Source organism: Coloeus monedula (genome assembly GCF_965178545.1).
Source record: "Coloeus monedula genome assembly, chromosome: 21".
In the NCBI taxonomy this organism is placed as follows: Eukaryota; Metazoa; Chordata; class Aves; order Passeriformes; family Corvidae; genus Coloeus; species Coloeus monedula.
The window spans coordinates 2780111-2793875 of NC_138801.1; the positions used below are offsets into that span (position 1 = coordinate 2780111).

General features: G+C 60.9%; 1 protein-coding gene across 2 annotated transcripts in view; it reads right to left on the reverse strand.

Annotated features, from left to right (window-relative positions):
• The window catches only part of NOTCH1 (notch receptor 1), a 42547-nt gene that overhangs the window by 10801 nt on the left and 17981 nt on the right, over positions 1-13765 (reverse strand). For both annotated transcript variants that reach the window (XM_082295276.1, XM_082295275.1), the window contains exons 3-22: positions 13169-13431; positions 12528-12866; positions 9409-9531; positions 9025-9258; positions 8752-8907; positions 8476-8661; positions 7943-8056; positions 7200-7313; positions 5961-6194; positions 5496-5606; positions 4635-4827; positions 4256-4401; positions 3586-3699; positions 2546-2665; positions 2122-2274; positions 1501-1729; positions 1167-1368; positions 901-1054; positions 471-655; positions 160-292 (exon numbers count right to left, since the gene is read on the reverse strand). In XM_082295276.1, the coding sequence (XP_082151402.1) occupies positions 160-292; positions 471-655; positions 901-1054; positions 1167-1368; positions 1501-1729; positions 2122-2274; positions 2546-2665; positions 3586-3699; positions 4256-4401; positions 4635-4827; positions 5496-5606; positions 5961-6194; positions 7200-7313; positions 7943-8056; positions 8476-8661; positions 8752-8907; positions 9025-9258; positions 9409-9531; positions 12528-12866; positions 13169-13431 (3503 nt within the window). The remainder of the gene's footprint in view (positions 1-159; positions 293-470; positions 656-900; positions 1055-1166; positions 1369-1500; positions 1730-2121; positions 2275-2545; positions 2666-3585; positions 3700-4255; positions 4402-4634; positions 4828-5495; positions 5607-5960; positions 6195-7199; positions 7314-7942; positions 8057-8475; positions 8662-8751; positions 8908-9024; positions 9259-9408; positions 9532-12527; positions 12867-13168; positions 13432-13765) is intronic.

Below are 13765 nucleotides of genomic sequence, written 5' to 3' on the forward strand. Positions count from 1 at the left end.
CCACGTGGCCAAGGCCGCGTGGCCTTGATGGCTAAGCCCGTGAGCAAACACAAACCTCGCCCGCTGCATTTGCTGTTGCCAGCCCGAGCAGCTAATGAGCAGAATCCAAGGATATCTGCACTCAGCCCAGTAATGCCCCAGCCTGGGGAATTAATTTACCTTGAGTTCCTCTGGGGCAGGAGCATTTGTATGTATTGATGAGATCGATGCAGGTTCCTCCATTCTGGCATGGGTGGGACAAGCACTCATTGATCTCCTCTGAGCAGTTAACTCCATGATAACCAGCCACACACTGCAAGGAGGAAAGAGGAGAAATATCAGAGAGGTTCCCTCCATTCCCACATGGCTGCAGGAGCACAGCCAGCACCCCAGTCTCCAACTTGGTAAAGGGGCATCCTGCCCAAGGGCAGCATCTTGGGCAGCAGAAAGGCAGTAACTGGGGCTTTTTTACCTGCCCCCCAGGCACCCACCTCGCAGGAGTAGCCTCCCAGGTAGTCTGTGCAGGTGGCTCCGTTCTGGCAGGGGTTGGGGGAGCACTCGTCCACCTGCTCCTCGCAGTAGCTGCCGGTGTAGCCGGCTTGGCAGCGGCAGAAATGGGTGCTGCCAGTGTCTACACAGAGCCCCGAGTTCCTGCAGAGATGTGCTACATCGATACCTGTCAGGGAGAGCAGAGTGAGATGCAGGGACCTCGGCGACACCCACACATCACAGGGCCATGTCCTGACCACCACACATCCCACAGGCAATCACAGCCTTGGGGGTGCATTGCTAGAGCAATCCTTGAGATCACTCTGTGCCAAAGATCCCCACCAAGAGAACTGGCCACATCCCTGCTCAGTGCCCAGCACAGGGGACACCTGGGGCCCTCAGCCTGGCCCTGTACACATGGCAGGGCCTTACCTTGCTGCTTAGCAGCCACCTCGCAGGACACACTGGGGACATCGCAGTAGAGCCCTGTCCAGCCACTGTTGCACTCGCAGTGGTACAGGTTGCTGGTCTGCCAGCACTTGCCCCCGTTTTTGCAGGGAGAGGAGTCGCACCAACGCACCAGGTTCTGGGGGAGCAGAGCAAGAGATGAGGGTCAGAACACAGCAGGGCTTCTGCAGGAGTGGAGACTGCAGTGACCCCCAGATCCCCACAACAGCATCCAGCCAAGCTTCCCGTACCTGGCAGTTGAGCCCGGTGTATCCCTGGGGACAGGTGCACTTGTACGTCCCGTAGCTGTCCTGACACGTGCCCCCGTTCAGGCATGGCTTGGAGTCACACTCGTTGATGTTGTGCTCACAGTAGCTGCCTGTGAAGCCGGGCAGGCAGACGCAGGTGAAGGTGTTGATGCCATCCACGCAGGTGCCACCGTTGAAGCAGGAGCTGGGGACACAGACATCGCACCCCAGTGAGTCACCGCTGCTCGCGCTCCACGCCAAAGGCCCCACGCACCAACCCAGGGCTATGGGGCAGCACAGGGACCTCAGCCCCTTGTCCCAGCTGGCAGGACTGTACCTCTCCGTGCAGTCAGGGGTGTTGTTCTCGCAGTGGATGCCGCTGAAGCCGGAGGGGCAGGTGCAGGTGTAGCTGTTGACGCAGTCGGTGCAGTTGGCCCCGTTCTTGCAGGGGTTGCTGGCGCACTCATTGATGTCCTCCTCGCACTTGGGCCCACGGAAACCAGCCAGGCACTCGCAGAAGAACGTGCCAATGCCATCAGAGCAGGAGCCACCGTTGTGGCACGGATCTGGAGAGGAGGGACGTGCATGTGAAGATGTGATGGGTCCAGCTGTGGTGCAGCAGCCCAGGCCGGGAGTTGCTCCACAGCACTGTCCCCATACACATTCCCTGGCCATGTGGAAGAATGGGACTGAGCCCAGGGACTGGGCAGAAGCCAGACCAACCCCACCAGGAGACTGGACACAAGGAGAACCCATGGCACACATTATCCCCCAGCCTCCTTCCTCCCACTCCCATCTGGCCTTGGACTGATGCAGCTCAACAGGGCTCGCAGCACTGCCCAGGCCACAAAGGCAGCCGGGGCTGGGCCATGCATCGGGAGGAGAATCCCAGCCCCAGGAAAGGCCATGAGGCTCAGGGCTGGGCTGGGTGCAGTCTGGGGGCAGCCCCTGCTCTTACTGGGCTTGCAGTCGTCGATGTCGGTGTCGCAGTTGCGGCCGGAGAAGCCGGTCCGGCAGGCGCAGCGGTAGCTCCCGTTGGTGTTCTGGCACGTGGCCCCATTCCGGCAGGGGCTCTTCACACACTCATTGATGTCGATCTCACAGGTCTGACCTGGGGACAGAGCAGGATAGGGATTGTGTGGGCAGGGGGTGCTGGTGAAAGCCCTGGGGGTGACAATGACATCTTGGGCACCACTTGCATGAGGGCAGGAACCAAGGGATGCAGGCAATGGTCACATCCTGTCCACCCAGCTGAGCCACGGGGCAGGTCAGGACCCTCTCACAGGCCTGGCTTCCTCCCCCTGCCTTTCCCTCCCTCCCCCTGCCTTTCCCTCCCTGAGGGGAGTGGGGGGTTCTAACTCCCAAAAGGGCCATGCCCATACCTTGCCAGCCAGGGGGGCAACTGCAGGAGAAGCTCTTGTAGTCCTCTGACTCCTGGCACTCGCCGCCGTTCTTGCAGGGGCTGCCAGCACAGGGGGCCAGCACGTCCTCACAGGTGGCTCCTGCACAGGTACAAGCACCCGCTGACACCCTCCAAAATGACAGGCGGCCCAAGACCCTGTTATCTCCTGCCCCGGGCTGCTGCCAGACTGGGGAAGGCTCTGGACTTCCCCACCACCCCAGGGCAGCCTAGCTGGGGCTGTCTCCTCCACTCCTGGTCACCCATGACCCCAGATCCCCACAAACTTTTAAGCCCTGGCTATCTGGGCTGCATTAAAGCATTGCACACTTCCTTTGGCAGGGAAGTGCTGCTTGGGGTGTCTTTCCCCCCTTGCACTCCCTCCCCCCTTCCCTCTCCGCTGCTTTTCCTGTTTACGTCCAGCCAAGGGACACGTTCCCTCCAAACCCTTATCTTCCCTGTCAGCCAATATCTCCTGAACTGGCCTTTGCTATTTTCCAGAGCCTTCCCCTCCCTGCCTGCCCAGTCCCCGTCCCCCCAGGGGTTTCTATGGCCACCGGTGAGGGCAGGAAACGGCTCACGGCTTCCTGCAATTGTGCTCGGCTGCGCGAGCGGAAGCGCAGGGCCGGCAAACAGGAATTGGCTCAGCAGAATCCCCGGCCCCTCGGCCTTGGATCGCCTTTTCCAGCACGGGCATCATGGCTGGGGAACGGTGGGGTGTGAGTGGGGCGGCCCCTGGGTGCTGCTGCCCCCGAGCCACCGCCCTGGTACCCTCCAGGAGGAGGAGGAAGAGGAGGAAGGGAGGAAGCTGTGGCTGGCAGCTTCCCAAAGCTCCTGCAAATTTCCTCCAGCTGAGCTGTGGAGAGGTGGAGCCATGGCTGTGGGCAGCCCCTCGGCAGGGCAGTGTGAGGGAAGCCTTCACGCTGAGTGCCAGCTCACTGCGTGTGCTGGGGACCAGTTTGGTGTCACAGGTGAAGAAGAAACTCCCCAGAGCCGTGGTGGGGCACAGGGCACTCCTCTCACCTGTGTAGGGCAGGAGGCAGTTGCAGGTGTAGCCAGCGACATCATCGATGCATGTGCCCTGGTTCAGGCAGGGGTTGGAAGCGCATTCATTGATATTGGTCTGGCAGTTGGGGCCTGTGTCAAGAAAAAATAAATAAAAGAGGCTGTGATGGAGGTGTGCTGGTGGCAGGGGGCTGAGGGTACAGTGGGGACATGGTGACAATGACAACAGCACATCCATCGCCCCGGGAAAGGCTCCTGTGCTCAGCGCCAGCCCTGAACTCTGCTGAAGGTCTCTGGGCTGGCTGCACTGCCACAGCTTCCAGCCACACCTGGGGCTCCACCGTCCCCAAAGTGAAGCCTCCAGCCCATCATGGGAGCACCCACCCACAGCTCCCCCCTAGGCCTTGGTATGGGGGGAACATGGCAGCATCCCTGCCTACACCCTTAGAATCACAGAATCACAGACTTGTTGATGCTGGAAAAGCCCTCTAAGATCATCAAGTCCAACCATTAACCCAGCATAACCATGTTCCTCACTAAACCACATCCCCAAATGCCACATCCACACCCCTTTCAAACACTTCCAGTTATGGTGACTCCACCACTTCCCTGGGCAGCTTGTTCCAGTGCCTGACCACCATTTCCAGGAAGAAATTTTCCAGAACACCCAATCTAACCCCCCACTTACCGCTGAAGCCCTCCCTGCAGGTGCAGATGTAGCCACTGGTCATGTCCTTGCAGGTGCCACCGTTCATGCAGGGATTGGATTCACACTCATTGTTGTTAATGTCACAGTTTGTCCCACTCCAGCCAGGGTCACAGTCACACTTGTAGCTTTGGGGAAAAATTGGGGCATAAAGATCTAGTCCGACCTGGTCCTCTAGGCTACACCAGCCATCATTTTATCCAGTAAATCCTGTCCCTTCCAGGGAATATCCCATGGCGCTGGCCCAGAGCACGGACAAGCACCAACTCAAGGGTGATGCTCGCTCTCCTCTAACCCAGACTTTGTTGGGGACCCTTTGTTCCCTGTAGCCCCCCATCAGCCCCTGCACCCTCCAGCCTACCCATTCAATCCATCGTGGCATTTCCCATGGATGCAGGGGTTGCTGTTGCACTCGTTCACTTCAGACAGGCACTTGGGGTCGTGGAAGCCCTCGGGGCAGAGACAGGTGAAGCCGTTGATGCCATCCTTGCACGTGCCCCCGTTGTGGCAGGGGTTGCTGGCACACTCATCGATGTTGATGTTGCACATGCGCCCTGGGAAAGGGGGAGCAAGAACAGTTACCCTGTAAGGACGGGTGGCATGGTGTGGGGAGAGCACCCACCAGGCAATTCCCCCTCCAGCCACCCAGGGAACGTCTGCTGGAGGCTGGGATCTCGGGCCACACGTGTGCCGGCTGCAGAGGAGCGGGCTGCCCTGCAGGCAGGGTGACTTCACACCCTGCATCGCCTGCCTGCCTTCATTAAATGTGACTGGGAAGAGGCCGTGCCCTGGGCTGCTTTGGTCCAGGAGGGAATACTGAAAGGAGGAGGTTTCAGCCTGTAACCCTACCTGCCACGGCCGACAAAGCCAGGCTTTATTTCGGCTCCCGGCGGGCCCGAGGACAAGGGGCCGTGCGAGTGGTGGGGGCTGCTCCCATCAAAGCCCTCCACCATTTCCAGCAGCCATCAAACAAACCAGTTGGACAAGGCAGCAACCTGATACCCATGGGAGTGGGTGCAGCGGGAGTCGAATTTGCAGCACCAGACACCCCTTTGATTTCAGACCGAGCCAGGGTCGCCCTCCTGAACAAGCTGGAGCGCTGGAGGGTGTAAAACCTCCTACAAGCAGAATGGCAGCATCCCCCCTCCTTATTGCACCCTCGTCCTGGTTTTGTGAGGCACCAGCAGCTGCAGGTCCCCAGGGTGTGAGGCCCTGCTCTCACCTGTGTACCCCGGCTCGCAGGTGCACTCGTAGCCATTGATCTTGTCGATACACTTGCCGTAGTCGCAGGGGTTGCTGGCACAGTCGTCCAGGTTGATCTCGCAGTTGGGGCCTGGGGAGGAGAGGGGTGTTGTTAGGGGGGCCCCAAGAGGAGAGGGGTGTTGTTAGGGCGTCCCCAGTCCCGTCAAAGCAGTAAAATGAAGCCCGCTGGCACTGACTGCCACCGCTGCCCCACAACAAAGCGCCTCTGCCATGGGCAGCTCCCGGCTGGGGCGCGGTTCCTGCCAGAGCTGAGCACCAAACCGGGAGAACTCGCCCTCACCCAGGATGCCCCAGGGCGGCCCCAGCACCAGGGTGGCTGCTGGCGGTGGCCCAGGGCCAACCTGCCCCAGGATGAGGATGGGAGCAGGATACTGCACCGGCACTGCCGAGCCGCACGGAACCCCGAGAGCTCCCTCCTGCTCACCCGTGGTCCCTTTGAGGCAGATGCAGTTGTAGGCGTTGTTCCTGTCCTGGCAGGTCCCCCCGTTTTTGCAGGGCTGGCTCTGGCACTCGTTGATGTTGATGTCACAGCGGTGGCCCGTGTAGCCGGGCTGGCAGAGGCAGGTGAAGGAGGCGATGCTGTCCTTGCAGGTCCCGTAGTGGCACGGGTCAGGGTCACACTCATCGATGTCGATCTCGCAGTGGGTGCCCGTGAAACCTGCCACCAGCAGGAGGGACACAGGGTGAGGATGGGGGACACGAGGTGGGGATGGGGGACACGAGGTGGTGATGAGGGACACTCCTTCCCATCCTGTCCGGGTGTGAGGCACTGCACTGGGGTGGCTTTACCTGCCCCACCGTGAGCCCTGGGACCCCCAGGAGTGGGATCCAGACAGGGAGCACCCCGATGTGCTGGCAGAGGGGCTGGTCAGACCCCAGCCCGGGGGCTTTGTCCCGGGGTGCACAATGACCTGCATTAAAGCTGCCTCGGCTCTGGAGCGGGGCCCCGCGCTCGCCCGCGGCTCGTCCCGGAGTGCACGGGGGGGGCCGGCCGCAAGCACCCCCGAATAATAACCCCCCCGGCAGCTCCTATTCTCCTGGCCGGCTCCCTCCCCGCCGGGTTTGGGGGTGGAGAGCCGAGGACAAAGTACAGCTTTGACTAGACCCCGCCAAGCCCACATAGCAGCTTTTCATCGGGGCTTGGCATTAGCAAGACACTAATTAGAGGCCATTCAGCTGGAAGATTTCTGGCGGGAGCTGCTCCACAAAAGAGCCACTGTTTGCCACCAGGGCTCAAGTCATCATTTTGTGCAACTGCTCCTTGGGTTTCGGTCGGCGAGCCCCCACGGCCCTGCACCTTGCGTCCCCATAGAGGCAGCTTTATTCCTTCCTTCCTGCCTTCCCCCTCGCTGCCGCCCCGGCAGGCGGGAGCACGGTGGGACGGCTGCTGCGGGGCCACACCTAAGGAGTGCCAGGCTCCATACACCTGGCCCCGGCACCAGCAGGCTGCAGAGCCCGACTTGCTCTGCCAACACCTGGGAAAGGGACATTCTGCTCCATAGGAATCACATCAGCAGGGACTGACCCCACTGACGGACGGTTTGGGGACACCTGCCACAGCAGGTGCTTGCAGAGGTGGGCACTAAGTGATTTGTCAATGTGGTTTTATGGCACATCACGGGGCAGGACCCCCCCAGCCCGCCAGGATGCAGGATCCCCTCACCTTCGGTGCACTCGCAGCTGTAGGTGTTGGGGCCATCCACGCACTTGGCACCATTCTTGCAGGGGGTGCTGGCACACTCGTCGATGTCAAACTGGCACAGGTGCCCGTTGAAGCCTGGAATGGAGGGAGAAGTCACGTCCCTGCGCACGGCCGGACCCGCCAGGCTCCCCTCCCTGCCGCCGGGCAGCTCCCGCCGGGCCCCCCCGCCCCGCTCCCGCCGGCCCCCCGCATCCCGGCTGGGGCGCCGGGTTTCCATGGGGACGGCTGCTGGGGGCCCTGAATGCGGGGCTGCGACCCACCATTGAGAGCATCTTATTTACATCTCTAGAGGAGCAAAGTCTCTGAACTTCAAAACCTCCTTTCACAGATTAACCGTCTCCCCATTCTCTGCTCCACCCCGTGACTTTGACACCGCATTCAAAGCCGCTGGTGCGGCCCCCCCAGCCCCCAGCCCTCCTTCCCAAAGAGGGGCCTTTTCAAGTGCAAAGCCGTGGGGTTTAATCCTCCTTCCCCTCTCCCATGGGCCGGAGCTGGAGCAGCAATGCCTGCACGGGGCTCAGCCCCTCATTGCAATTGGAGAAGCCTCCTCCGAAGCACCAAGAGGTGCTTGCTACACTCTGCCCATTCCGGAGGGCTATGAAATTTAAGGAGCCCATTCCTGGCTCGAGTCAGGATGCGTCCTGGCTTTGTTTCCACCACAGTGGCAGTGGATGGATGCTGGTGGTGGGATGGATGCCACGTACCAGTGGGGCACTCGCAGTGGAACTCGTTGATCTTGTCAAGGCAGTTGCCGTTGTGCAGGCAGGGGCTGCTGGCACACTCGTCCGTGTTGATCTCGCAGTAAACCCCCTCGTACCCTGCCGAGAGACCCAGCACCGTCAGTACCACGGCACAGGGCTGGCACAACCACACGACAGGTGCGTTACAGCTGGTCCCCCTGTCTTTAAAAGGCAGCTCAGGAGATGTTCTACACATGGTGGGATCTGATGCACAAGATGCTCCATGGTTGTCCATCTTGGATCAACAGGCTTTGGCTCAATCCAAGCCAGCAAGATTGGCAAGAGGAGGAATCCAGGGAAGGGCCGATAGTGCCCAACTCTCACTTCTTGTCCCCCCACTACACAGCCTTTACTGAATTCTCTCTTTCCGGTGCTGTTCCCAGGCACACAGGAGCTGTTCACCCAACCCCGCACTGAGCTGAAGCTCAGGGGCACCCAAAGCCCTCCCATCACCCACCCCCAGCTCTAAGACTGCGTCCACAGGGCTGCCCACGCACCGGGCATGCAGATGCACTGGAACTCCCCGATCTGGTCCAAGCAGGTGGCATCATTCTGGCAGGGGTTGGAGAGGCACTCATTGACATCGATCTCACAGCGAGGGCCCGAGTAGCCCTGCAGACACTGGCACTGGAAGGACCCTTGAGTGTTGATGCACTTCCCTGCGTGCTCACATGGGTTGGCTCCTGTAACACACAAGAACAGCTCTCAGGACTCGCTCCTGGCTGTGCCAGAGCCTTCCCCAGCCGCGCTGCTGTCACTCTGTGTGAGCTCACCCAGCGAACACTCGTCCACGTCCTGGTTGCAGGCTGGCCCCATGTACCCCGAAGGACATGTGCAGATGGCTTTGCCATTGACAGGGTTGGTGTCGCAGTTGGAGCCCTCGTTGCAGGGGTTGCTGATGCAGGCGTCGTCCAGGTGGCACAGCAGACCTGGGCAGCAAAAGGTGCACGTCAAGGACGATGGGTACATGAGTCATTACGGACCAAGACCGCAGCAAGAAGCCAGGGGACATGCAGGGCAGGGGACAAGGTGGGACAGGGCCTCACCTGTGCGGCCGTGGGGGCACTCGCAGTAGAAGGAGGCCACCCGGTCGTGGCAGGTGGCCCCGTGGAAGCAGGCGGCCATGGCGCAGTCATCGATGTTCTCGCTGCAGTCCTCGCCCGTCCAGCCGTTGACACAGACACAGTTGTAGCCGCCGTGGTTGTTGTGGCAGGTGCCACCGTTCTGGCAGGCGTTGGGCATCAGCTGGCACTCGTCCACGTCCTCAGTGCAGTACTGACCTGCCAGGGGACAGGGCACCTGCATGAAACTGGCACTGACCCACTCCCGGTGTGAAGCAGGACAGCTCTGCCCACACTGTGCCCAACATCCCCCTGGGCAGGACCCGTGCTCCCAGCCCAGCCCTGTGCCATCCTCACTGCTGGCATTACCTGTCCACTCCGGTGGGCACTGGCAGTTGTAGGTGTTGACGCCATCCACGCAGGTGCCCCCATTCTTGCAGTTGTTGCCCGGACAGTCATTGATGTTCTCCTCACAGTTCTGACCTGTGAACCCTGCACAGACGAGACATCAGCCGTGATGCCAACTCACCCACTGGCTGTGTCACCACCTTGTCCCTTGCCACCCCCCACCACCAGCAGGGTGTTTGCTATCAGGTGTTGAGTGTGTGCCAGGCTGGCTTTGAAGCCTGGTTTCATCTTCATCCCTACTCTGCCTCTGCTGGAGCCTGGCAGGCAGCAGCTTCCTCTGCACAGGGCAGGGTGTCCCTCGTGCCAGAGCCTCCAGCTCTGGAGACACTTGCCCCAAGCAGTGGAGGATCTGACTCCACACCAGCGGGAACGAAGCAGGGCTGCTCCCACAAAGGCTTGTGGCACTCAGTGCTGAATCATCGGCTTTAATTTCACTTGTAAAGAGCCTCAGCAGCAGCGCTCGCCTCTGAGGGGGATCCAAGTCCCTGCCAGGGCAAGCCACCATCCCACAGGGCGCTGGGCTCATCCCATCCCACCTCCTGCTTGGGTTTGTTATCACCTCCAGCTGATAGCATGGAAACCCTGCCACCCCCAGCCTCTCCAGCAGGAAGAAAGCAGCCAGGCCCTTCTCAAGACATCTGCCAAGCCACCTCTGGCTGACATTTGTGTTAAAAGCTGCATTTACTCTACAACCCCCAAAGCTCCTGACCCAGCTGCTTGGGGTTTGGGATGGCAATGCCAGCCCACAGTGCCAGTGTCCATCTGCAGCTCCCCCAAATTCTCCAGGGCATTCTGCAGCTCCAGACCAGGCTGTTCCCTGCACAGACAGCTCAAAATGTCACCTCCACAGGTAAGGACCAGGTGCCCAGACTCATCCTCTGTGGGACCCCAGACTCTGGCCCATCTGGGAGCTTTCCCCTCGCTCTCTCCATGTTTTCCTCTCCCCAGCCCCATCACATGGGGAGCAGCCACAGCTTTTTATGATTGCTGGTAGGAGTCCAGACCAGATAACATTGATTTGCACCTCACTTTTTAGCAGCCGGGCTGAGCCTGAGCAGCAATAACTCGCAATGTCCTAGATACCAGGATTAACTCATTTTGAACCGTCCAAATGAGTAATTAGTACGGCAATTACTTTAAACTCAGGGTTACATTCTGCAGCGATGGCACGATAAAACAGCCAAGATTAGTTTAACTTGAAGAAACCCGGTAGGGCCAGGCCTCTCTGGGAATGAAAAGGGGACATTGTTCCAGGTTTGCTGTGCCACATACCAGCATATCAATCACCCCCTTATCATGAGGAACAGCCCCCCCGTCCCTCTGCCTCTGCTGCTGGTGCAGCTCCTGCACCGTGTGGGACGGAGGAGGTGCTGAGGGACCCCTGTTCCCCGGAGCAGGGGCTGTGCCACCCCACGGGAGGTGAACCAGCTCCTGCACGATGCAAATCTCCTGGAAGCGGCCCACGGAGCCGCAGCTGGGTGTGACAGCACTGATCCTGCCGGGAGCAGGGATCTCCCCCAGGGCCGTGCCTCACCCCGCCATGCCCGACGCTCGGGCTGCTCAGGGAAAGTGCCGTGTCAGCAGAACGGCAGGGCAGGGCCAGCACAGCTCCTCCTGCCACCTCCACCTGCCCGTCCCTGTGGCAGCGCCGCTCCGGCGGGACAGGGCTCGGAGCTGCTCCAACGGAGCATCGCCGCCGGGAGCCCATCCTGCAAGGAAAGGCTTCCTTCCTGGCACTGCTCGCCCGGTCAGCCCCACACCTCACTGTCCCTAAGGACAGGAGCTTTGCTCCAGCCCGGGTGTGCAGGGGTGGAGGTGAGGCAGGAGATGCTGCAGGGATCTGTTCTGGATGGCTGATGGGATTCCTGAGTTGCTGCAACCAAAAGCTTTGGGAAGGGGATGGAACCTCTGAACCTGTGTCAGGCATCAAGACAAGATCCCCCGCACTGCTCGCAGGGATCACTTATCTTCCCCTAAGGTGGGCTGGCTGCCAGCAGGATGTGGGGGTCTGTGCCATCTGGGAGACCCCATCCCCACCCTGATGCCATGTCTGCAGCAGAGATGGGGCAGGAGCTACAGGGAGGGAGGCTGGAGCTCCCCATGGCAATGCCCAGCCCTGCCCAGGGTGCAGAGCAGAGAAGCCACCCAACCTTCATCCTGCCCTGGCCACTGCTGGGCTATGGGTGACCAGAGGATCAAACCAATCCCACAAGGGACTCCTCAGGCAGCGCAGTGCTGCCCACAGCTTCCTTCTCAGGGACAGGGCGGGGGCATCCCCTCCACATCTGCCACAGCTGGCCAGTGTGCCTGGCTCGGGTGAGGAGCAGCGCTCATCCCAGCAAACACAACCTGGTTTGAGTGTGGCTCTGGGCTGAAACTCCATGGTTTCATTTCTCCAGCTGACCCAGGGATGGGCGGAGCGTGGAGCTGCTCAGTCCCTTCCTCCCCCTACCCTGACTGCGCTGCAGACCCACTCTCCGAGGGCAGAAGTGAAAGGGCTTGGTGGGGTCAGGGGGCCGTGTCACAGCTGCTGTTCCTCTCGAGGGCTTGCAGGGTGCCAAGCTCCTTTCCAGGGTGCCAAGATCCTTTCCAGAGTGCTGAGCTCCCAGGACAGCCCCCACCAGGAGCCCTCCATGCCAGAGACTGCAATCCTGCTGGGCTCCTCCAGAGCCTGCCGGAGGGAGCAGCAGCGAGCACGGAGAGGGTCTTCCTTCCCCAGCTCCATTAGCACTCGGAAACTTTCCAAAATAGCTATTCCGGGCTAATTATTCCATTCTGGAAGTAGATTAAGCTAAAGCGGAAAAAGGCACTCTTATTCTGGAATATGAGCATCCGCAGAGGGGCCTTCTTGTTATGGAAGAGCTATTTTGGTGAAGCACAAAGTATATAAAGCCCCCAGATGAACTCTCCTCCTCGGGCATCGCTGCCCGACGTCTTCCCAAAAGCACGTGACACAACGAGCCCACAACCAGAGGGTTTTCTCCCTCCCACAGCCGCAGCTTGCAGGAAATTTGGCCACTACTCATTTAGGGTGGGCTAAGGTGCTGCAAGAGGATCCCCCCGTCCCTTTCCCTCCCTACCTGGCAGGCAGGTGCAGTCGTAGGTGGTGTCTCCGATCTGGCGGCAGGTGCCCCCGTTCTGGCAGGGCGAGGGGTTGCAGGGCACGTAGAGGTGCTCACAGTTCTGCCCGGTGTAGGCCGGCTTGCAGGAGCACTGGTAGGTGCCCACCTCGTTGGTGCAGCTGCCCCCGTTCTTGCAGACGGGCGGGGAGATGTTGCACTCGTTGACGTCCTGCTTGCAGTTGGCGCCGTGGAAGCCGGCGGTGCAGCGGCAGATGTAGTGGGCTTCGAAGGGCACACACTGGCCCCCGTTGGCGCAGGGGTTGGAGGCGCAGGGGTCGGCCTGCTGGCAGGTTTTGCCTGGGGAGGGCAGGGAGGGAGGGTGAGGATGCAAAGAGCAGCTCAGCTCTTGCTGGCAGTGATCTACACCGCGGTGCAGACCTGGATCTGGGGCTGGTGGTAACTAATTCCCCCCCCCCCAAACCTCACTGTGCAGGAAGGTCACAGTTCCCCCAGCTGGGACCCACCCAAACTCAGGTTTGCAGCCCACCCTCCCCACCTCTCTGAACCCAAAATGAGAGGCAGCTGTCCACCCACAGGGCTAACCCCTGTCTCAGGCCATCCCTCCCGCCCCGGCCGTGTCCGCAGGTGCCACCCCTCACCTGACCAGCCGGGTGGGCAGCGGCACTTGTACTCGCTGAGCGTCAGCAGGTCGCAGGTGCCGCCGTTGCGGCAGGGGTTGCTGAGGCAGACGTTGTTGCGGGGCGTCAGGCACAGCTCGTCGGTGAAGCCCAGGCGGCAGGCGCAGGTGTAATCCACGGTGCTGCCGCGCACCACCGCGGTGCAGGTGCCAGCGTTCTTGCAGGGGGAGCTCAGGCAGGGGTTGGGCAGCTGGCACCGCTCGCCCACGTAGGCACCGCTACACCTGGCAGGGGTGAGACACACCGTCATTGGGACGGCCCCGAGGACCGGCCCAGCCCAGCGCCGCTGCCCCGCACGTCGGGTTTGGCAGTGGCGAGGCTCTGCCCTGGCTGCGCCGGGCTGGGAAGAGGAAGATGAAAGAGGTGCTGGGAACAAAGGCGTCCCCCATGGAGGGGCCTGCGCCGACTTGCACAACCGCAGCCGCGGCGCTGACATCCTGCGTCTCATCGCGGGGAGAGTCTTCTCCCTCCCCTCCCTGCTGAAGAGGAAACCAAGGCACAAGGGACACATGGTGGGGAGAAGAGGAGCATCCCCATACCCACGCCAAATCCATGGGG